We start from the raw sequence: 25479 nt of genomic DNA, 5'->3' as shown, positions 1-25479 counted from the left end.
CCCTCGGCTGCGCAGGGCAGGAGAGGCCAAGGCTGTTGAAGCCCACTGATGGAAGTGGAACAGTGGTGAAGCTGAAGGTTGGTTAAACAGAGAAGGCAGTGTGCACACTGCACCTGACTGCAAACTTCAAATAATGCACAACCTTTTTAAAAGCGAGCAACTGATGAAGTCATGTCAGAAATAAATATTAACCTCAGAGCACATACGGACGTCTCTTGTAATAAATTTAACCGAACTTTCAGGTATCAGAGGACGAATCCTCTGACACGCAGGAACTGACTGGTTTTACATTTCCCCTTTGTTTGCAATTAACAGATGGAAGTCAGACCTGATGGTCACCGAGGCTGAACAGACAGAAAGAGAAACTAACTGCATCAGCAAGCAACTTTGAAGAAAGAGGACACCGCAGCCTCGCCACGCTGTGTGACTGACAGGTGACCTCTGAAATCAGACGACAGCGACGAGCAAACGTGAAGACAGAGAGACAAACCGGGATTAAAGCAGTGATGGGCTGGACTCTGGTGGGACTTACATGTGTGGGGACGAGGGCAGCTGGGTACGCCAGTTTGTGGTGCCTCCACATCCAGAAGGAGAAGAGGACGACCGCGGCCAGGCCTATGATGGGAACCAGTGAGTAAAGCAGGGTGCTGAAGAGCTGGGGCTTCTGGGAGAACGGGTTGGAGGTGGCTGTGAGAGGAGAAACAGACATTATATAAGTCAGTCTGAGCTCCCTCGCTTTGTAACCACATTGTTCATGAGCTCATGGACTCGATCACCATTTTCAGGTCATAGCGAATAAATGATATAGGTAACCTTTACAAATCATAGTCATAATTAGAATTAGAAAGGAGGATTATCTGGTATGTTCAACACCAAGATGGTAACAATGAAAACGCTCATCTTAAAGCTTCGTGATTGAAACAGTGTCTGAAATCATGGTGATTATGTCCACCTTTTATACTGCATATGTAATGAAAGCTGTGAAATATCGACACTCAGCCTTCTGAAGCACAAATCTCCAGGTGGAATGCAAAGGACATGCTTTCTTTCGCTAGATTAGTACCTTTTGGGGTTTTGTTTTTAATATTTCAAGCTGTAAAAACAAGCATTAGATGTTCAAAATGCCCAGTGGGATTTAAACTACACGTGACCCAAGGGTCCCATAAGGAAAAGCCAACTAAATTAGGCTTCAGTGTGTAACAGAAGCAGAAATATTAGAAAGACTTCATTACTCAACACGTCTCTTTTAATAGTTCTACAAAAATGACCAATGTGCACGACTAGACAAACAAACTTCAGCTGAAGTGAGGAGCCATGATAATAGATCGCCACGGTGCATTTTTGTTCAACCAAACTCTCACGGCAGCATATGAAATAAATAGAAAGAATATAGGAGTTGGTAAATTGGCTATTGCTAAGTTGTTTAAATTGGACAGTAAAATCATGAATAAATAAAAAATAAATAACAGACAAATGACAACAGGGCAAAACTGAGGGTTCTGTCATTGTTGAATTGAACGTGCGATGAATTTAAGGTGCGCGGTGCCCTGTACAACTCCAAAATCAGTGAGTTTCTGTTAACGCTGTATACGACAGGCTCAGTCTACACGTGGAGTACTTGAAGGAGAGACAAAGTGGTGCTTTCTGCCACAACCTCACCTACTTTCAAAGTGCAGGGAGAGCACGACAGATCTGAATATGTTAAAACACCAGCAGCACTCTGTGTGTAAAGAACAACTTCACTGATTCGCTGACGTGTCTCGACTTGTGGCCTTCATCAGGTTCCTGGCAGTACGATAAACCGTGCCCGAGCGTTAAAATAATACAGAATTGCTCAACTTATTTGCAACCTGTTGGAACTGATAGTTCTCGATATGCCTCAAAGGGTGGACATGCAAGAACACCGAATCTCTCACAACTCATACACCATCAGGGATTGAGCAACCAAACTTGCCACACGTGTACATCTCAGGCCCCCGAAGGTTCTTATCTATACCAGATATTATAAAATCATCATGTTGCTTAGCAACCACCTACCAGTGAAGTTTTAATGACCCATTTCTAGCATTTAAGCACCAAAACACCTCATGAAAGCATTGCATCCTTTTTTATTCATGATAATAACATCTAACTTCTATTCACAGTGCTTGAAAAGCATCATATGAGATGTTAAAGACCCCATCATGTTGCCTGCCTCCCACCTAATAAAAAACGACAATTATACTTTCACCTGAGGCTTTTTATTGCAGGTTGACCCAATTTTGCCTTCAATGCTGTTTCAATTCTTCATGGTACATACTTAACAAGAAGCTGGAAACAATGTTTAGAGATTTTGATGTGACAGCATGACACAGTTGCTGCAGATTTGTTGACTGCACATGGACGATAAGAATCAGCTGTTCCACCACATCTTAAATGTGCTCTAACTGGATTGAGATCTGGTGACTGTGGAGGCCGTTGGGAGTACAGTGAACTCAATGTCATGTTCAAGAAACCAGTTTGAGATGATCTGAGCTTTGTGACATGGTGTATTATCCATCAGAAGATGGTAGACAGTAGACATAAAGGGATAGACATGGTCAGGAACAACACTCAGGTAGGTTTGTGGTGTTTAAATGATGCTCTGTTGGTACTAAGGGGTCAAAAGAGTTCCATGAAAATATCCCACATTACAGCACAGTCACTTAAATCATCCTTCCCCATTCTGATGCTCAGTTTGAACTTCAGGAGATCGTCATAATGATTTATTTAATCTAAGATTACGTTTATTCTGATTGGTGATAATATCAGATCCTCCAATTCAGATAGACCTCCCTTCCATTGAAGCGCCTATCACAAAGCACAGAGTCACGTCAAGCTTGTTGGATCCTAAACCAGCCACAACAACAAAAACACGGCCAACATCCTCTTGGTTACAAATGTGGTAACGGCCACAGAAAGGAGTGTGGGGCAGTCTTCCTGATCATACACAGAAAATATCTCCATGAAGTCAATTTGCAGAGCGGCATGAAGAATGCCTGATTTATAGAGGTTCTAAACATTTAATGATTTAACATGTGAAGGTTTTTCCTCTCCTACACTGGTATCATCGGTTTCTGTATTATATTTTATATTTCAGTATTTTTAAATTGTGCTATACTTCACAAAAGACATTTCTGACTTCTTTCCTCTTGAAGCTCTGGTTTTTCTCTTTCCACAAGAGTGCAGGACTTTATATTGCAGAGAGAAACGAGCCCACAGTGACTGAAACTCTCAGAAGAAACTGCTCCAGGATCAGCCAAACAAAGACAAGAGTACACAGCCTTCCTAGCTGGCCTCACGCTGGGCCTCCATCTCTAAATGCAGCTCTAACCCTGCTTACAGCCACCGTGCTTAGAGATCATATCAGCGCACATAAGCGCACACAAACACACACGCGCACAGCAGGATTAGCAAATCCATCTCGTGACATAACGTAATCCGCCTGCCAAAAATAACAGCTCTGAACTGTGCCCGACCCCTGCAGGAGGCGCAGGGTGACGCCTGCTCGCTCAGCCTGTCCTCCCGTCACAAAGCGGCCGTCTGATTCGGCAGCGCTGTCAAAACGCCGACGCTCGGACGCCGACCCGCCGCTGCCGCCCTCTGAGAGCAGGGAAGTGAAGAAAGGCGTGAGGGAGGGGGTAGGTGCCGACAGGACTGCACCAGCTGCATTGTGGGACCCTGAGGGTGTTTGTCGGGACGTTGTGGAAAGTTGTTCCTCTACAGGAAGTCTGCAGGTTTCACAAAGTCAGATTTAAAGGGTGAGACAGACGGGCCTGCCAGACACTTCAGCTGCAAACTGATGAGCGCAAGGACACCAGAACCACCACTGGTTGGTGAAGCATTAATCACCGGTACCTGAATGTGCTTTAACCTCCTGTTATACTAAATTCAGGGATAAGTACATCCTTTTCATTCATTTTATTTATATACTTATAAATACTGTACTCCTAATTGATTAATTTATTCCTTTGATCGCTTGTCTCTTTAACTTATATTAAATTACCCATAATAGCACATAACCCCCAGTTTTGTCTAATTTCCTGCTTTACAGTGAAGGACTGTGAACTTTACTAACCTGCATGAAAAACGCTATACAAATAAAGTTTGATTAATTTGCTGTCAGTCCTAAATTAAAGATTTCTCTTGCGTTTAAAAGATGTCTGAGGTCTGAAATCATTTCTATTCATTTTATTATTGAAGCAGGGTTGAATTTACTCACGTTAAACATGTTTGTTGAAAAAATGGCCAAGAATAACAGGAAAAACGTACAAATTTCTGTTCTGATTTCCATCGGTAGCCGTTTTGTCTGCTAGCTTCTCTACTAATAGATTATTTGGATCTAGTTGTGACCCGGCCTTGACCCCAAAGGATGAGCTTCATTACTCACAAGGCTGCTGGCCTTAAAGGTGAGGGTCAGGCTGGTATCAGTAGGCGGAGAACCCAATGGAAGTTAAAAAAAATAAAAAATAAAAACCATGAAGAAGAAAGAAAGATTTTTTCCTGTGAAATAAAAATGAGTGGGTTGTCTGCCTGGGGCTTGGTGACGTCTGAGGACACTTTTTGACACATGCTGCAGGTAGTTCGGCCTGTGCTTTAGCATACCTGATGGAAATATAAGTGCAGCAGCAGAGGTGGGGAGGAGGGCTGTTTGAATTTTATTTTGGTTATAAAACACACTTATGTGGTTTTAGAATACGACGTGTTGTCAATAAACATTCTGCATCGACAAATTTTTATTATCCGTTTCATCGCTTATGGCGACGAATCGTAGCAGCCCCGATGTTCAGTTAATTCAGAGTGTCATTATCGAGAAGAAAATAGCAATTGGTGCATAGTTCCACTAAGATCGGCAGCGTGACTCCCTCACAGGATAGTTGACAGATTTGGAATGATTTTAGCCGAATACAGCATGAAAGGTGGAGATGGGCAGAGGTGGGTTTGCCAAGTAGCTTGCAGGGGCAGTGGCAGCAGCAAATGAAAGCAGACTAAAGCCGAGTTATAAGATGACGCTGTCCAATAGATGTGTCAGCTGAGCTGTGAGCTGATGTGGACTGGCACTGAGGTCGCAGATCTGCCCCAGCTGTGGTCAGTCTTCATTTCCTACTTGATCTCATGCTTCGCTCAATTTTTTTCCCCACATTCATTACTGTGCAGAGCCACTACACTTAACGCTGATATCATCAGCATTGCTGCATTTACATTCACCATTTAACCCACATTATGAGGCTGTCTGGACTTTACATGTAAGCTAGTTTAATGTCTCATTTCCATTCCTATTCAAGGAGATAAACACATTGTTTTTTTAACATTTTTGTTTCTTAAAATAAATTCCATTGCATTGAAATGGGCTAAAAAAGGAGTCTGAATCATGTTCTTAGGGATGCATTAATCTTATATTGTTCTATAATATATCAGTTACTAAGCTCAGTGGATATTCAGAACCATGAATACATACTGATGTGAAATCTTTTGCAATATTTCCACTTCATTACAAATAAATGATTCACATATTTCGCTTAAATATTTTTTCCTGATGCTTCGTTTAGTGCAGGTGAGAACCACACAAAGCCCAGACATGCCTCCCTCAAACCTGTATTCACCTTTTAATCATCATTCCAGCCCTGAACACCTGGAAGGAAGCTCAGTTGATGGCAGCCCTCCAAAATTTCCTACATCACACCCTTTGTGCAAGGTCAGGCTTTCAAAATAAAAGCCCGGATGTCTCCAGATTGTAGAAATAACTTGTATGTGCTTCTGATTGTTTGCTTAAGGTATATTTTTTATTCATGAGCCATGCTATAGAAACAAAGTTGATAGGAATAACTTTAGAAATAACCTTCCAAACAAGTACTGAGGTACGAAGTTGATAAGTTGGGGTTTTAATATAAAACCAATCAAACCAAGCCGTGAGCACCTCACAATCAGTTAATATGTGTGTATTATAACTTTAATCTTTTTCACGAAATATTTTACCTCGATAGTATGAATACTTATAAATTCATAGGCCCTCGAAACACTTAGGGGTATTCTATCAGAGATTAGATGATTAGTTGATATAACGGGATATATTCACAGCTTTGATAGCAAAACTGCACTGATATAATATCTGTGACATGGAGAGAATGGAAAAAAGGACTGGTATCCTGGATGTTTGATCTGTTTTCTGATTTTTCACTGGAGAAAACTTCAAAAAGTGTATTTTGGGTGAACTTCAAAGGGTCATATATCACCATGGGAGACAGGTGGCTGCTCAAAACAAGTTACAGTATATGAAAGGACTCCTTTTCTTATCTATATTTTGATACCAGGTTCATTCTCTAGCCAAAATTCTTTCTGGGGCAAAAGACATTTCTAATATAGTCAAATATTATACATAAAGAATGGAGAAACACACTAACAGAGCTATTGTAAGGTGAATCACCACATTTTGGTTGGCCTGAGTGTTTCCAATGCCCCACTGACTCAGGCGTAGAGATCAGCTGGCGACCACCACCACAGGTTGCTAAAAAATAACAAATTACTCAGTACGCTCCTATGTTTGTGCTCGACTATGAGACCAGTCAATGATCCCCAGTAACAACCATTTGCTAGAGATTCCCTGACAAGTTGGTGAGTTGTTTGCGGGAGTCTGCTTGTCGCCATTTGGTCCCTTGTTTTTTCTCCAAGTTTATTTATGCAGCATCTTTCAGACACAATTTTACTTGGTCTTGGTGCTGCTCCACTAACCACCTTGCGATTGCAGCAGGTGGTCACCTGTTGTTTGCACAGAAGATGGCGACTTGTCTGCAAACACTCGCCAACTACTTGCAGAGTGGTGGTGAAGCTGGTATCTTCTGACCTCAAAGTAAAAGTTGCACCATTTGAAACAGTAAGTAGTAAGGCGCTTTTATGTGTTCTGTTTCCATTGCACTTTTTTATCTTGAAGTTTCATTATTGCTCAGCAAGAAGTTGGAGACAAATTGGCGATCTTTCATGCAAACTATAGGCGATCATAGCGATCTGCTATTAGCCAAAGGAAGCAAAAGATTGCAAATAGGATGATTCACTAAAACAATCGATTTCATGGTAATGATTACCAACAAACTCCAGCAACCACTCGGCAACTGGTGGAGGAATACACATTTTACCTCAGTGACCAGAGGTTGCCAGGGAGTCACAGCCTCATCTCTACGCCTGTGTGACTGCCTCGCATTCAGTGACATTTTAAAAAAAGTTCCAAGTCGAATTTAATTGAAATGACAGTTAAAACTCTTAATATGATTTTTCACTCCAAAAGGACCCAGCCAATTGCTACCATTCCACTTAATTTTACTCCATATTTTCCTCCTGGTCCCACAGTGTGAGAAACACTGAACATCCTATTTATGTTGTTTTACAAAAATAGAGAATGTTCACATCACTACACTCAAATCAAAAAAGCAAAGTCAAGTGGCGCCTTACCGGAGAGCGCCTGACTGATGAACCAAAGAGGCATCTCAACCGCAATATGGATAATGGATATTAAGACATCATTACTAATAATGAGAAGTATTGATGTCCGCATGTTGTATATAATAGTTTGGACCTATTGCAGGGATCAAGCCCTGAATACGTTTTTCATAAACCTAAAAAAAAATATCTCAGGATCAAAGCAAGATCTGAGTGTACACCGGCAGATGAGGACAATGCACTGAACACAGCAACTGGATGCTCCCCTCTAAAGTTCAGTGAAGTGAGTAAAAGCAACAAGCATTGAAAAGAGCTCTGGCTGATGCTCAGTGCCAAATATGGACCAACCCTTGTGCAGTTCAAGTGCCTGTAACTCAGAAAAGATTAATAGCATATAGCATGAACTTACAACTTTCCAGGAACTCATTAAACATATATTAAAGCATTAAGCTCAAGCCTAGCAAACAAACTGCAGCTCTGACTAAAAGAAAGCGTTTGCGCCCGCTGAGAAGTCGTCATTTTCAGTGAGCGTGCTGGACTGTACATACTGTAGGCGGTCGAATGGTGCGGGTCGCTCTGCGGGGGCGCTTCAGGGGCGTACAGGAACCTCTCGTTGCACATGTTGCCTTCACAGCAGCAGAAGAAAACATCGGGACTCTCCTTCCTCTCCACACACTCGTTACTGCAGAGGACACAGAGGTGGAAATCAGAAACACTCAATCCTCTCCATGCACTGCAAAAGGACATGGGAGCTATTTTGAACATGCACTCACTCCAGGAGACGTTACGCAAAAAAAAAGAAAAAAAGAAAACACACACAACAAACAAACACCGCTTTCCATTCCCTCGCTGCTGCAACAGAGGACATGAAACAAAACATTTATAAAATAACTCCTACACATGCGAACATGGACGCCGACAATCGCGCTTGCTCTCTCTTCTCACACTCACGCAGCCATCAGATAAAAGCCAAAGGAAGTGGCAGCCGCCCTCGATTTGCTCTGGACTCTCCAGGGAGGTGAGGCGGCGCCGTCTGAGCAGAGGTACCCCGAACTGTGCGGGCTACACATCCGACAACAACTTTATCGTTCGGGAATCAAAAAGGAAAACAGAACTGGCTCAAACCGGTATCCGCGGCCAGGGTGATGCTTTACTCTGGGACAAACTATAATAATCTCTTATTATCATCATCATCATTTACTGTCCTGGATGTGGACGCATAATTCACGCTGTGGTTCAGGCTCCCTCGCGCGTGGTAATTAAAATGCAGCCATTTGGATGTGGAATCTCACACAGGGACACAAATTATGCTCAAGGTGATTTTAAATGTATTTAGAGTTGAGGCTGCTGCTTTTGTCCTGATTCAGAGGCAGTGCAGAAATTAATGGGCAGCTTCTCAGCAACAACCCCTGCCACCATTAAAAGCTTGCCCTCTTAGAGCGCACGCATGTCTGGTTAAAGTTTGATATTTCCCGTATTCTGTTACTTACTGATGGGAATTTAACTACTATTTTATACCATGCAACCTTCTAGTGACAGCAGAAAGTTCCCTTAAAATCATCAGCTGAGATTTCTTATGTTTTTAAGGTTAAAGGGAGTCTGCTGGATGCGAAAACCCAAATGTAAATACACAGAAATGTAATCAAACTACAGTTTATTTACTTTAACTGGACTTCATGAGCTATTCTGCTTGCTATTTATAAAGCCACTTTATTGTATATACTCAGTGTTTTTTATACAGTGTCCTGTATTTTATTTAAATTTTAGACAGGCGTGGGAAGGTTATTAGGAAACCACTGCACTGTTTGAACAATGTAAATCTTAAAGTGGGACTATTCTGCTAACATCCATATTTTTATTCTTGGACCCTATTAGAGTAGCTATGCATGATTCGCAGTTCAAAATAATCCAAATTTGCCCTACATGCCCATCAATGATTCTTGCTGTGTGCTTATACTATGACTATAGCAGGTCATTTAGTCCACAGTACCTACTAAGACACACTCCGCTTTCCCAGTAATATGTTATGCATGTGGTAATCAAAGACAAATTATAATATAAATAAATAAACAAAAATAATTTTCTTTGTTTCCTTTTTGCACTGGAAACCTAGAGGACTGTTACTTCAGCCAGACTGTTATCTGAAACCAAAATGGGAAGTTAGATGGTTGTTTTTTTCCCCTCAATATTAAACCAAAGTCATGTGACCTACTTCAATTTTATCAGATAAAACAACCCCCAAATTTTGCTTTTTTTTTCCTCTTTAATTTCTCATGTTAGACAGATATTAGGCAGGCAAACCGGAAGCTGGAGCTAAGTGCAATGAATATTAAAATAATAAGGAAATAATAAGGAAACAAAGGAGGAAGGCAGGTGGATACACAAGTGTCATAGATAGGTTGATTCAGTGGTTAGGCAGGTGTGATGGTTGAAAAGCTAGATAGGTAGCAATGTAAGAAGGTAAGTGGGCGGATAGACAGGTGTAGTGGTAATTACATGTGGTGGTTAGTTGATAGGTAGGAAGCCAGGGTGGCAGTGGGCAGGTAACTTCTGGAATAATTGTTTGGTATGCAGAGTGGGTTGGTGGGTAGGGGGTCTGGTCGTTTGCCTGGTAGGAGGGTAATTTGTTTGACTGATAGAGTCAATGATTGGGTGGCTAGCTGGTTGGGTAGTTAGGTAGGTAGTGTTGTCGATTGGTTGGTGGGTGGATAGGGAGAGAGAATAATTGGCAGGTTGGATGATGATTGAAGATTGATTGGTTGTTTGATGTTCAACCTTTCAACTAAACCCACGACCAGCCACAATAAATGGCAGTTTAACACACAGCTGACCACACCAAAGCAGTAAAACTCACATATTTGTTCAGCATATCTTTAAAATGCTTTTTTACCCCCCCGTAAATGTTTCCTGCTTACCTGTCGTAGCAGTTGACATCATCCAACCAGCATCCCTGCTTGACAATCTCCACAGTCCCGGAGACATTTTTCCATGTGGCGAAACAGTGCCGCCTCTTGTCTTTCTCGCCATAGCAGGGTTCGATGCCGCTGCGGTTAGTCCGCTCCTTCTCCCAGCTGGAGTTGTAGTAGGCGCACTCCTGCGTCTCTGAGCGTCCCAGGATGGCGCCTGGAGAGGACAAAGAGGTTATTCTTTAATTTCTTTCCTTTTAATTTGAAGAAGAGCATTGTTGACTCTTGCAGGGGAAGATAAATTACTCTATCAAACATGTTGTCAGGTGAAGTCTCAAACACTCATGAAAGAAACTTTTGAATGAGGAAATTTACAACCGCTGTGGCTGCGAGGTGTAAGAGTTGCTCTCCTTCCTTGTCACTGACAAAGAAGATAATTTAGCTGTGTATCAATAACTGGTGGAAGGACATTTCTTTACAGCCTCCACATATAAAATGAAGTGAAGTCATAAAACATTTCTCAATAATAAAAATTCACTTCTCTGGTACTTTTCTATGTGGACTCCCAGAATGCCTCTGAATCAATACACCAATGAAAAATAAAAGCGTTAAAAAAGTAAAAATGGCAGTTACTGGAGGAACAAAAAAACAAAAGTTCCTGTCCACAAACAAAAGCAGAGCAGGGACGATCGACTTCTCTCCCCGCCAAAATAAAAGGGACTCTGATTTCCTGCGGATGAAGCCTGCAGGCAACAAACTGATATCCAGGGAAATAACTGCATGACAGCTTGTCAGTTTAGCATTGCTGCCGCTGCCTCTCATCACCTGTCAGAGATTTAGTCCAGTTTAGACTGCTGACAAGTCTGAGGATAGTCAGCCGCTGTTTGCCTGCTTCCTGGCGCTGCAAGCTAAACAGCCCAGACACACAGGAAACAAAGATTACTTCCCACATTATTTGGTTTGTGCTGCTACAAAGTGAAATAAAGAAATTTTGACTCTTAGTCCTCTAAATTTGTCCATTCAGTTTTTAAGCCATGAAATGAAACCGAAAGAGTTTCTGAGCTCCTTTATGCTAAATTTCCTTTTCGTTTTACGCATTTCTGTTGAATTCTACCTTCCACAGCCAGCTTGCTGCCATTTGCTGTCGAGATGTAGCAAAAAAACAAAAATCTTTGCTAGAGTTACCCAACAGCCACTGATTGCAAATATATTTGCAGAGGTGTATATGCCTTATATGCTCTATTTCCCTGTATCTTTGCATATGTGCTTGCACCCATTTCGTATTTTCCTAGCAAAATATAAAGAAATTAGGGGTGTCAAGGCCTCCATACTGCTGCTTTGTACTACAGTACTTGACGCTGATTGTACAAAGCCAGGTTTCCATGGTACAACATTCGCAAGTCTATTAATCAGGTTGTATGTGTGCGCTTATACACCACTCTGCATTTAATCATTAGTCATTATTAAGCTTTAGCTCTCTTCCACAGTGTGTCTTTGCCCTGTCCCCCTCCTCACCCCCAGCCAGTCATGGCAGATAGCTGCCCCTCCCTGAGCCTGGTTTTGCTGATGGTTTCTTCCAGTTAAAAAGGAGTTTTTCATTCCCACTGTTGCCAGGTGCTTGTTCAAAGGGGGTCACCTGATTGTTGGGGTTTTCTCTGTGTTATTGGAGGGTCTCCACCTTAAAATGTAAAGCACCTTGAGACAATCAGTGTTGCCTCAACCAATTGGTAATCTTGTAAGCTTTTATATATAGGATTCATATTGATGAAAATCTTTGTCAGACCACAATACAACAGATAAATACAATTTCAAAGACATGGAAATGGTGTGCGCTGTCAAAAGGCTCTGAGCTACCTCAGTCTGTTTATATAAGTCAATTAAAGCTATTAAAATGAGGCACTGGTATCCAACTCTGGAGTCAACATTCAGCAGATATACAAATGATACATGGCTTCTGTTTTTTGTTGCTGCTAAATGTGCAATTAGTGAGATTTGTGGCCTTTCGGATGAAGAGTGAGAAAAGCCACTAAAGTAGAGGCTGTTAGCTGGACATTTTTAAACAAACAGGATTTGTTATTTATCTCTTTATACCGGTTTAATTCACTCTTAATTGTCTGTTTTTTGTTTTTGTTAAATTGTTCCACCCTTGTAGGATTTGCGCTCTTGACCTAATTGCCTTTTGTTTATTGCTGCTTTTAATGTCTCAAAAGCACACTGTAATTTAAGAAAAAAGCGGACAAATAGAAAATAATGTTCCAATTTATGGGATCATTATCCGCTCTCCTCTGCCAGTGAAATCACGTCGCAGAGGAGAAGAGTCCTGACCGTGTCTGCAGTCACAGTAGCTTTCAGAAATTAGAGCTTAGCTTGCGTAATGGAGGTTAACTTTAGAAATATCATGTATTTTTCAATAAAATGGCTGCTTAAGTAAAGCCAGTTAATGCCAGCCGGGTCCCCCAGAAGCGTCGCAGGTCTCTTTTCAACGACATTAACAGCTGCAGATGGAAGTGAGAGGAGAATGGCTACTTTACTGGCAGGCGAGGTCACGCTGCCTCTTACCAGCACCGACAGCATTTTCTCTCTCGTCAAATCCATTTCCCATGAAGCCCCAAACTATTTCACAGCAACAGGTGCAACTGTGAAGTGCTGTCTGCGTGATTGAGAGGAAATGGCTCAAGTAAAGAGGGAGTGAGAGGAGAAAGATAGTTGGGGCTGCTGAATGAGCAAAGCTGAAATAATTGGTTCTCAAAAAAAACTAAACAATTGTACTTTTCTATATGGTAGCTAATGTTACCAGCAACTTTTACAGCAATCAATTTTAATGCATGTCCATGAGTTACATAGAAGTACAATTCAATTCTTTTGGGAAGGCTTTCCACAAAGACAAGGTTTAGGAGGGTGCTTATGAGAATCCTTGACCGTTCTTCCAGAAGCGCATTTGTGAGGTCAGACATTGTTGGGTGAGAAGTCCTGGCTCACAGTCTCCACTCTAATTCATCTCAAAGGTGTTCTACCTGGTTGAGGTCAGGACTGTGTGCAGGCCAGTCAAGTTCTTCGACACCAAACTCGCTCATCCATGTCTTTATGGACCTTGCTTTGTGCACTGGTGTGCAGTCATGTTGGAGCAGGAAGGGGCCATCCTCAAACTGTTCCCACAAAGTTGGGAGCATGAAATTGTCTAAAATGTCTTGGTATGCTGAAGCATTAGTGCATGAGTTGCTTTCACTGAAACTAAGAGGCCGAGCCCAACTGCTGAAAAACAACCCCACACCACAATCCCCCCTCCAACAAACTTTACACTTTGCACAAAGCAGTCAAATATCGTTTAGTACCGTTCCCCTGGCAACCGCCAAACCTGAACCCGTCCATTGGAATGTTGGACGGAGAAGTGTGATTGATCACTCCAGAGAATGTGTCTCCACTGCTCTACAGTCCAGTGGCAGCATGCTTTACACCACTGCATCCAATGCGTTGCGCTGTGCTTGGTGATGTAAGGCTGCAGCTGCTCGGCCATGGAAACACATTCCTCTCTACGCACCGGTTCTAAGCTAATCTGAAGGCCGCATGAATTTGGAGATCTGCAGTGATCGAGTTGGCGACCAGAACACCTGCTGACCCCGCTCTGTGATTTTACATGGCCTACCGCTTTGTGGCTGAGTTGCTTTGTTATACCACTAATAGTGGCCTGTGGAAAATCTAGTAATGAGGAAATTTCATGACTGGACTTTTTTCACATGTGGCATCCTATCACGGTACCACGCTGCAATTCATTGAGCTACTGATGTGGATGGATAAGTGAATACTTTTGGCAATACAGTGTAAGTTTGTGTTGGATTATATAAAGCAATTCTCCAGCTGCACAGTCCAACAATAAATGACTTTAAGATACATCATCAATACGTTTCCATGACTTAGAGGATGTTAGTTTGATGTTGTGTTACATAAGGCATTTATTCTGTAGAGTGGGCTATTGTTTCCATTTATGGCCCCCACTCCACTCCTCATTCATCCATTCACACACTCATTTATACAAGAACATATATTTTAACATTCACACACTCACACTCTGACAGATGCATCCCAGGCAACTCGAGGGTCAGTATCTTGCTTAAGGATACTTTGACATACATGGAAATCTAAACACAAGTCTGCTGATTGGTAGATGACCACTGTAACAACAATAACAATGTTTTCAAATTGTTGCAACATCTATCTGTGAGTCTCTGATTCGATGACATGATGGTACAGTTATGTCTTCGGCCTTGCCGTGATGGTGCAAAAGCTGCAAAACTGTGAGAAAAGGCTTGGGACAGTGCATGTGAAGTCAACTTTGTTGTCCAGTGCCGTTCCTCCAGCACCAGACAGTTGGTATAACAAAGAACTATATCCTTTTTTATTTTGCCTATGGTTGCCTGTCCACTGGTATTCATTTAGCGTTGGGTTCACTTTCAAATTAGGCTTTTAAAACTGTTCTTTAAACTTAAATTTCAAAACTTACATTAACTACTGATTTTATCTACTGTTCTGAATTTATCTGTTTTGATTTTATATACTGTTGTCTGTTTGTTTGTTAATTAGTTAGTTTATTTGCTTGTTTTAATCAATTTTAAATCATGCTTTTTATTTGTTCTTGTTTCTAATGTCTCTGTAAAGCACTTTGAATCACCTTGTTGTTGAATTGTGCTATACAAATAAACTTGCCTTGCCTTGTTCTAATCATTCTATGGTGCAAGGAAAACAGGCAGCGGTAAACCATCGACTCCTGTGTTCTTAATAGTAAAATTACTACTTTTGTTAATGGAGCCCAGAGAGCAATAAAATGGTTTCAGCTTCCAGTGGAAAAGTAAAACAGAGAAAATGACCTAAAAACAGCACACACCTGAATTTATTAAAATTGTTTTTTTGGGGTTTTTTTTACTTTCAACCATGAACCACAGGCGTTTCTGTACAAAACCACTTCAAAGAAACCAAACCATCCCAGCTTACCCAAACAAACACTCGTTATTGTAAATGTGTCTTTAGGAGTAAAATTGCTGTTTTTGTCAATGGAGTCTGGTGGCTGCTTCCAACAGCAATTAACACAAACATCAGAATTTAGTTTCCTGCGAACTGCTGCAGCTCTTTTACTTTATCCTGACCTCAGTTTGTTCTCAAAGGTTGCTTTGACAAGAAAACGGAACATCTAGCCAACTTCAGAGAAAATGCCAAGATGTACACTGCGTACTGCCTTTCAGCCTTAACCCCCCCCCCAAACAAAAATAACACAAGCACAGGAAAAATAAGTATGCACTATGCTAATGTGTAATGATGCAAAGGAAAAAAAACTACAGTGGAATAAAGTCACGGATATGTGACTGTACAGGGGGGAAAAAAGGAATTTGCCCTAACGTGCATTATAGCAGAAATAACGCCACGGGGAAGATTACCTCATCTGACGTGTGGTTTAGCGGGCTTCATTTTCCCTCCCAACCCTCCTACTCCTCCCACAAATAAACACATTTAAAACTTTCTAGTTTTGTATCTATGTGCATTTCACTCCTTTTCAAGATAATAATAAAAAAAAAAACCTACTCAACTGCAGCGATCGTGCCAAATTAAGGTAAACAAGATTGGTAAATGTCGATGCTTGAGCCGGCCAAATTAACAACTTTTTTTTTTCTTCCCCCTGAAAACACAAACTCCTGCCAAGACACCCTTCAGCAAAACATTCACATCTGCAGTGGGGATTATACGTGACAAAGAGTTGTTGAAAAGCCTGGTTTTCCTGTCACAGCCATTATACATTTGCATAAAACACAGCAAGAGCAAAACTCCCTTCAGACATCCCATCATGCCTTTAGGTTGTTGTTTGGTTGCAGTTGGGTTCCAAGCCACATTGGAGGTTGAGGGGAAAATTTTAAAAAAAAAAAAAAAAAAGGAAAGGAAATTTGTTTTCTTTGACCGGCGAAGAATGATGAACCAAAAACCAACCAAAAAAATAAATAAAGGTGGGAAGACCAAATTTTCCAACCGCAGATTCCCTGAAGGCAGTGACAGATAAGGAAGGCGAGTTGATGCTTTCCCTGAAAGATCGAATAACCTCGAATAACCTATGATGTTATGCATGCATCTAAATACAAATGGCAAAATTCCTGGTGGTGTTTTGCTACACTTATCCACTCCAATCAGCCCTTTAGCAGTTTAAGTGTTCACTGTATGGCGCCTGCTTTCTATTATTTCTCTGCTTCCTAGATGGGGATGAATGCACCACTCGCCTCACTGGCCTCTCGTGGGAGCTGAAGGCGCTAATGATGGAGAGGTACGCCGAGGTAAAGCGGAAGGTTAGCTCATTAGCCACTTCTGGTGCGACTGCATTAGCAGTGCTAGCGCTGATCCCCCGTGGACGTCACGTCGCGGTGCTTGGAAAATGCAGTTTCTATCAAGCATGGGATGGTTTCCAGTGAGTGCAGGCAGCCTGATAAGCAACTTCATTACAAGGAAGTCTTAATAAAACAAGCGTTCAGCACAGAGCAAACATTGCTGCATACTTGTGCACTCCAGTTGGATAAATAAAGCCCAGAAGAGAGTAAAAAAAAATATGGCTCACAAGTTTGAGATAAGGTTGATTTGTGAGACCAAACACCAATCTACCCGCTATCTTGCCGTTTATGGCAAAGAGAAGCTTAAACAACTCATGTTTTGACTTTATCTTTTTTGAAAATGGCTAAAATGATAATAATGTTGCTCCAGCTGTGAGATCAACTGTTTTTTGACCAAATCTGTGGTGCTTTCCATTCATTCTTTACACTGTCAATCTGAATATCGAACCTTAAGGGCTTAGAGTGAATAATAAGGGTGTAACATCTGCTATGCTACGCTACACTCGGTTCGGTATCTGAAGCCAAAGTGTCAGCAGTCTATTTGTGTTGACGTGCCGGAACAAAAACTTGTTGTTTTCCATCAGCGACAGCATGTTAGCGGGGACTTTTCAAGTGGATAAACACAAAAACTAAGGTAAAAGTGGTCATAGAACACTTTTACTCGCTATGGAAGCTCCTGTGCTTGGGATCAGCACTGGAGCACTTTCATCTATAAGGTGTCCACTGGGAACACCATGAAGCAAGTGGTTCTTAAACCAGTGGGGATAACACTGGAACTGTGCCAACAATGCATTGGTAGAAAAACGGCAATATTGTGCGTCTTCAAGTGACACAACAAGGGCGAATCCCGAGTTCAACTTCTCTCATTTTTGAGGTGAGCTACTTAAATGGATACCAATGAGATCCAAGGATACTGCTGACTGATAGGGATGGACAATATGTTAGGGTCTTCGTGTAACCCAAGCAACCGAGCTCTGAATGTAATTTTAAATAGCCTTATATGTGGACAGGGCTTTATTGAAAGTTTACTGGCAGCATCTGAGTGATTTAATTACGATCAATATTACACTTTGTTCATATATTTTAAAGCATTATTTTTGATTTTGTTATTTAATTTATTTTTTAAAAACGGACACTCAAGATTTGTTATATGTAGTCATGCCAGCTTTTCCCTTCATAGTGTGAATCTTTTCCAAGTTTCCAAGGACAATGGGGTGAAATTTGCCACCGTGAAGCCTGAACCACGAAATGATTGCCAGAATTTTTTTTTTTTTTTAATTTTGAGGTTTTAGTTAACAAATTTAAATAAAGAAAAGAAATTAAATATCAATTTGCACATATGAGTTTTCATTTGTAATATTTTTGCTATATCTGGTATTTTTACGCAACTTATTGCTGACAGTTTTTCTTAAACAAAAGCAAATAAAAGGGTTAGGGTTTAAAAAACATATCAATGATGATGTAGAGGTGTTATAAACGTATGTATTGAAACTAGGGTGCTGCACCTACATCAGCACCTCACCTCATGATTTCTTACAGTGTTTCTTTTTTCTTTTGTTTCCAGCCAGATGATGCGCCTGGTGTCAATGTAAGTAAAAAAAACAAACCATAAAAACAAAAAGAAAACATGGAGACCTTTCAGATGGTACAGCTTATTTTGAGCACCCACCTATCCCACATGGTGACTTTTTTTAGTTTAACCAAAAATGTACTTTTGGTTTTCTCGAGTGAATGATCAGATCACACATCCGTGGTGCCAATGGGTGCTTCTGTTTTTACACATCACCAAAATTAAACTCGCGCGGAAAGTACTAAACCTATGATACTGCTGCTCAAACTTGGAATGAGTTTAAAGTTGATTTGTGTGTCTATGAAGTTACGAGGGCTCAAAATGCTCAAATTTAACAGGGACCGAATTTCAACTCAACTGTATGTACTTCAAAGGCCTGTAACCCAGAAAATATTCTTAGTATAGAGGCAAAATTTGCATGACTTCATTAAATATACTACAGTAATTAGTCTAAAAACAAAAAAGGAACTCATCTGATTCTGAGGGGTCATGATCTGATTTAAATGAATTATTTCTTGAGATGTTAGCTCCCATGAAACACGTCAACAGCTTCATTCAGGTATTACAGTTTGCCTCAAAGAGCTGCGAGCTATGTGAACTGCAAATACAGCGCCGAGTTGTAAATACAGCCGTTAAGAGCTCAAATCAATCACTCCTCTGAAATGAGGTGACAGTACAGGCCGGCTGTCTATAGCGCTATGCGCCAAAGGTGGCCAAGAGAGCTGCCGGGTAGCATGGCGGATGTGAAGGATATAAAGCAGAGAAATCAATCTTCTGACTAAGTTGCAGCTCAGAGTTGACTAAAGTGGATAATGTCACCGAGCGGTTGTGCAAGGACATACAATAACAGGGCTTCCACCCACAAACACACATGCTGGCAATAAAGAGATGCTGTCCTCAGAGATATCTCACGTGTGGAAATGTCAAACACAAGCGGCACCGGCTCACTTTGTTTACCCGTGATGAGGTCGGTCGGCCTACAGACGCTCTTAATGCAAGGCTGCTTTCTTTGCGGTAACGTATATTTAATTCATTACGAAGTAAATGAAAGTGTCAGGGTGTCGAGATAAATGAACCAAAACACAGGGAAAAAAAAAAGAGTAACAGCAAAGTAATGAACGGAGGAGGGAAAATTAAGCAGCTAAAAGCAGCGGTGTGCTATTTAGCCTTAATCAACATGCCTGGCTAATTGATAGTAATGGTTGTCAGGGAGGTTATGCTGGAAGGTAAGCTCACGCGGGTTAAACAGGAAAAGAAAAGCATCCATTTACACTTCATATGGAGTCCATGCATCAGCTCATCCTTGGAACACTTTTTGTGACGTTTAATTGGTCATCCCCGTCAAAAAAAAAGAAAACAAAAACAACGCTACTTCCTTCCTACTTTCACACTCTCCTCTCTTTTTGTGAGCACAAATGACCACAGTGGATTTTACTCGGGCGCTTCCATCCGTACGAGAGATTTATCAAGGTTAACCGTGACCTACTTTAGCAGCGGACATTTCAGTAAAATGTCTAAACACCTCGACCTACTTCTCAATTCACTGGGGGCTATTCTCCTCACCCCTCGCTACAGCTGCCTGCTAGTGGTTATTCCAAAATGTTATCCCATCCCCACAGCAATTAAGCTCCCCGTTATTAAAGAACTATAAAACTGGCGAGAAATAAACTAAGGATGCAAATATTCCTGCAAAGAACCCTGCAAACAGAGAGAGCGTAATAAGAGGATGGAAAAGATGCCAAACTTGGCAGAGACGCCGCGACTTGAGGAGATTACTGATCATCTGTAGTCCGCATTGAGAATTCAATCTTTTTTTGTCAGGAGGCCAAAAGGTCACTTTAGGTGCACACAAATGAGAGACATTGAGTTTGAGAGTTGCAGCAGGAAGATGCAGAAGGCAATGAGAAAACGTATAACCACGTGTAAGTAAATCATATTTATAAGAAAAGGCTCCACAGGTGGCTGTTAAACATGGTAAAATGGACCAGTTTTAATGACTCAGTCAATCTAGTTCTGAATTTAAATGAATCCAATAAAATGCACTTTTGTGTTTGAGGCAATGCAAATGTGAGAAATTGAGATACCGTCATGTACGGCTGAGCAGTAATTACACTCTAATTTGATCTTATTTTACAAGCATAACTCACCGTTTCTTTACTTCAAAAAGCCACTGGTCACTGATCCTCTGGCAATCTCCTCTTATTAGAGAAAAATGTATGTTCCTCAAGTGGTTGATGAGTGGTTGCAGGGTCCTAGTGACCAAAGCAAGAAGATTTTGGGTGCGCCATTGTTTATGTCATTGGTTGCCTATTATGTGAATGAAAGGTCCCAACAACTCTCCAGTATACCACCTTTGCAACCAATTCCACATATCGACAAGTTGTACTTCCCGCAAGCACTGGCCAAACAGTTGGAAAATAAAAAAGAAAATTCCTCAGAACACGCAGTTTATTGCTGACCAGTCTCTACGCCTGTATGACTTTGACTGTTTAGCTAGGCTTCGGTCAAGACCCATCTACAGGGTTTAGTTCCTAATCAGACAACCTTATGGTCCCCACGATATGCAACTTTATTTAATTGTTTGACAGAATCTACAGATGCATTGGGATATACTTTATGAGACTGTAACTGTAACTTTTCTGCCAGAGAGATTACAGATGTCCCAGGCCAGACGACAAGCACAACTGAACAGTCTGCATTTTCCAGGAATTCAGTCCTTCGAGTTTCTGATTTATCAACAATCAACTATTTTTGCTGGATGCCGACTTATTGTTTAGCAGCAGAAGTTGAGCCAGACTCCACATTTTTGCTGGATGACTGATTTTTTTCTTTTTCATTGAAATCAATGAGAAGGCTGCATTCTTCAAAATGACCTGCTGTTGTTGCTCGGAACATAACCTCCGGAGCATTAACTTTTTACAGGAACAGTTGTGAAACACGTTAAAAAGGTTTTAACCTTGTATTTCCTCTCCTTTTACTGCACGTTGTTACTCAAATGGCTCCCCAGATGTCCAGAGAGGGATACATAGGATCACGAGAACTAGCACGTCTCTTTATTAGCAAAGCGAGATGGTTCTGGTGCGATCGGTCGCCAGGCCAGCGAGGTGCATGCTGGGTGGGAAATGACCACCAACCACCTGCCAAATGTTAGAGAAATTTCGACTGAGCCACTCTGGCAGGAAGCCAGCCAACGCCCGGAGGTTTTTTGTTCTCTCTGCTGGCTGGTGAAACCCATGAAGTGTTTGATTAATTTAAAGTCCTTGAGCTTGCGTGGCAGGAGGCCTTTTTGTCCCTCTGAGTTTGAAGAGCAACACTTACAGTTTAAAGAAAAAAGGCAAGGGGAAAAACAACAACAACAACATCTGCCAAACGGGCCACATTTCAGCCTCACAGTTTGGAAAACATGCCACTGCTTCATAAAAATAAATGTATATTTGGCTCCTTGCCGTTGCCAGTTGTGTTAACACCACAATGATTCAACCTATATCGTGGCGGAGGACACGTAATCTCTGGGTCGTGGAGGGCAGAAATATGGCAAAAAAACAAAAAAAAACAAAAAACAAAAACAAAGAAACCCGGGACCTGAGCTTGTCATCAGTGGACAATAACGGCGTTTAAAGGTGACATTTCAGACTCGAGAACAGCCCATCCAAGCGTTTTCTGCCTGACGACTGTTGTTGAGGAATACAGGAACTAATATCCAATTTCCTGTGTGCGAGGCCCTGGTCACAGGGGCAGGCTGTGCTGCACTCTTGCTCTGCAGCCTCATAATGAAGTGGCATTTTGGCGGGCCAGGCCTGCACTCAGCACTGCGTGCACTGAAGTAGGTAAACAACTCATTCATCAAGGCTTTTTTTGTGTGCCTGCCAGCAGCGAGGATTGTTCGTTATGATGGAATTTGTTCTAAGGATCAACTTATCATCTGCATCCGCAGCCCAGATGAAATAGATTGGAGGTGATGTATGGGCGTTTGGGGCGCTGGTTTGTGTGGGAATCAGCCCGACCCGCAATGTAAAAAAAAAAAGAAAAGAAAAAAGAAACTCGGCATGAGCGATGGGCTTTGAATAAAGACGTTTGGGCTGAGACCACAGGTCAAAACGCCGTCTGCAGAGCTGGCCTCTTGGCTTCCCGGCAATGCTCTTTTTTTGCTCCTGATGCAACCTGACACTCCTCTCCCTCCCAAGATAACTGACTCAAGACATGACTAAATGCAGCTTTTACATGTCAGAGAAAAACTTCTAATCGTGAGCGGTGTTGAACACTCTGCCGCAAAAAGCCATGCACGTGGAGCAGAGGCAGTTCCAAAGTTGTGCAGCAGAGCAGTGAAATAAGCAGGGAGCACAACGAGTGCCAGTCCAGTTTAGACATGAACACAGAGGAATAAACAGAATTGACATGACTTCGGGGTCGCGTTGGGTTCAGGCAGAAAAGGTTTTATAAGCCGTCAGGTCTTGTTTGGAGCTGCAGCTCTTCCTCTGATGGTACTTTATCAAATAGGTATCTGTTATGACTACGTTAATAGAGGAAAAACAAAAAAGTCCACATGGAAAATGAGTGAGTGTAAAGCTATGATGCTGAGACGATTTGCTGTCAGATTGTGGCACATGGAGAGGGTGTAAAACTGATTCAGTTGCAGTTGTTAAACAGCTTGAATGTGTTTTTAAAAGTGTGTACCAGCCCTGAAAGAACCCTCTGTACTAATGAATTTATGATGGCTCAAAAATGCACACGCACAAAATTTCTACTCACCAGCCCCATGTACTTCCAGGACCTCTAGTCATTATTTGAAGGTAAAATTTTGCATGATTTCATTAAATATACTAAGGTTATTGTTTAAAAAAATCCAGGTGACTCTAGTGGGAACTTTTCACAGACTATTCGACCTACTTTATATTAAAAGACCCTTATTTTCCAATCTCCTGTTACAACGCCATATCTCAGTTTTTGGAACGAGACTGGACTTGAAGGCACGAGCGTACCATCGTGTCTGTGTTGGTGGCATCATTTAGGTGACGTAATCAGTCCAGGAGCTCAGATTAAAGAGAGAGAGATACTGCAACAGCCTTAAAAAAACATCACAACTCACTGAGAAAAAATTAAAACTCATTGCATTGTTTCCTAATTTCAACTTTTTCAAGTGCCAAGGTCATTGTAGTTAACCCAAACTAAGATAATAATCAAAAAGAGTAAAAGTAACACTGAAACTAATAAAAACTAAACTGAATTTTTTTTTTTTTTTTTAAAGTCAAAATGAAATAAAAATAAAACCTGTGCTAACTCAGTTAAGCACCACTATAAGTGGCTATGGAGGACAGAACAACAATAACAAGCTCAGTTTCAGACAGTTTTTTTTCTACCCTCGGATCTCTGAGGTCAGAGAGGGGGACCATGAAGCCCCACCTGCTTGCCTTTCAAACCTTTTCACGACGAGCAGCCAATAAGAGGAAAGACTGCTTTCAAGGGGTTGCAGGAGCTATACTCAGGAGTTGCACAGAGATAAAGAAGGATAATTTTTTAACTTTGAATCATGCAAAGCAACTGTAGCAGTTAAAAGTGAAAATATCAAGTCTGAGTTTGACAGCGTCTCAGTTAGTTTGACCAAATGTTGTGCTTTCCTCCTTTTTTCTGCCTGAACAAATGTTATTATTTTTATTATATCATCATTATATCATTTCAAAAATGTAACTAAAACAACTTAAAATTACAGTAATGGAAATGCAAAGTCCCTAATAATCATAAACAGCCCACTGCAGAGTAGTCGCATGTAGTGAAGACTTAAATTATTTGCACCTCTTCATAATCCTTGTAGGCTCAGCTGTACTTAACAAGTAGTTCATGGCTCTTTTGATTTGATAGTAAAGGTTGTTGAACCCTATCTGCTGAGCAAAAAAACAACAACAAAAAAACAAAAACAAGTACCTGAACAAACTAAACGTAGTGCTACTTCTCCATATCCACCATCCCATCTTTCTCCCTGACTCCAAAAACGTGGGCACTGCCAGTTAGAAATGCATCCCACCGCCTGCCTCCGGGGCAGCTCGGATAAAGATTTTTTCCACCATTTATAGCCGCTCCACTATCACAGGCATTAGGCAGCAGGGGCGGCATGGGAGACCATCGTCCCACGGTGAGGTTACCACCTCACAGTATGGATATTATGCACAATTTCAGAGCCCTGGCAGCAGATTTTGTTTTATTTTTTTTTATAAATAAATAAAACAAACACTGTACAAAGTGTGATGGATCCACTGCTAATGGAGCTGCTTCATCAGATTTTCTGTGCTGATTTTTAACCTCAAATAGGTGACAATCGCAGAAATGACAGGAAAGATGACGAGCTTTGTTCTTAGCATGTGACATTATGTCAAATTAGAGAAGCTGGGAAGGAAAGTTATATAATTGCATTCATTTAATTTCCAGCAGCAGCAGGAGCGGCAGCGGTTGAATAAATAGGGAGGTGAATGTCTGGTCTGTGCATAAAACCACTCTTTTACTTATTTATTTTACAGTAGACAGTAATTTTACAGAGATCTCGCTGGAGACCTGTGTTAATGCTCAATCAGATGGTGTCATGACACGGCAGGGGTGGTTGCGTTGGCTCGGGCGAGCCGGTCACAAAGACCGCACTCTTTCCACGGTTGGGGAGGAGGGGGAGGGCATTAAAAACCACCGCACTCAGCAACTGAATCCAATCCCTTTAATCCTCACTGGTATGCCCGAGCCCGGCAGTCTCCGCCTCAATTAGCGCTGATGGAGTCCGCCGTCGGACAGGTCAGGGGAGCACCTGGGTCTCCTTAGCCTTGAGTGGTGGCAGGCTGTAGGAGCGAATACCAGCGCGGCAGCCCCAGTGTCTCGTGCGGTCGGCCTCTGCGTGCCGTACATTCTTTACAGGACGAGCAATTTAAAAGTGCCTTGTTATCTCTCTGCAGAAGGATCTGCCAAAGTCCCCACCTCACCCCACCAGCCTGCTGCTCCCCTCCGATCCTCCACCCTCTGTGTGCTTGAAATGTTTGGATTTATTTGAAGGGTATGTTAAGTGGCACTTGGGCTTAAAGCTGAACTGCTTATTGAGTTTGCAGTGATGCTGCAATATCGGCAAGCCTGCAAGCACGGGCGTTTCAATTCATTTCTATAAAACAAGCAATCAATGAGCAAAGACTAGAGGAGGGGGGAGAGGCAGGAGGCAGAAGAGCCA

At 41.7% G+C, this 25479-nt stretch overlaps 1 protein-coding gene across 2 annotated transcripts in view; it reads right to left on the bottom strand.

Annotated features, from left to right (window-relative positions):
• The window catches only part of LOC102303714 (activin receptor type-2A), a 77403-nt gene that overhangs the window by 27552 nt on the left and 24372 nt on the right, over positions 1–25479 (bottom strand). For both annotated transcript variants that reach the window (XM_005919940.2, XM_005919941.3), the window contains exons 2-4: positions 10365–10572; positions 7998–8131; positions 533–687 (exon numbers count right to left, since the gene is read on the bottom strand). In XM_005919940.2, coding sequence (XP_005920002.1) covers positions 533–687; positions 7998–8131; positions 10365–10572 — 497 coding nt within the window. The remainder of the gene's footprint in view (positions 1–532; positions 688–7997; positions 8132–10364; positions 10573–25479) is intronic.

This window comes from Haplochromis burtoni, unplaced genomic scaffold (genome assembly GCF_018398535.1).
Source record: "Haplochromis burtoni strain Fernald_Lab_line unplaced genomic scaffold, NCSU_Asbu1 Contig_39, whole genome shotgun sequence".
Taxonomy (NCBI): domain Eukaryota; kingdom Metazoa; phylum Chordata; class Actinopteri; order Cichliformes; family Cichlidae; genus Haplochromis; species Haplochromis burtoni.
This window is presented reverse-complemented; position numbering and strand designations above follow the sequence as displayed.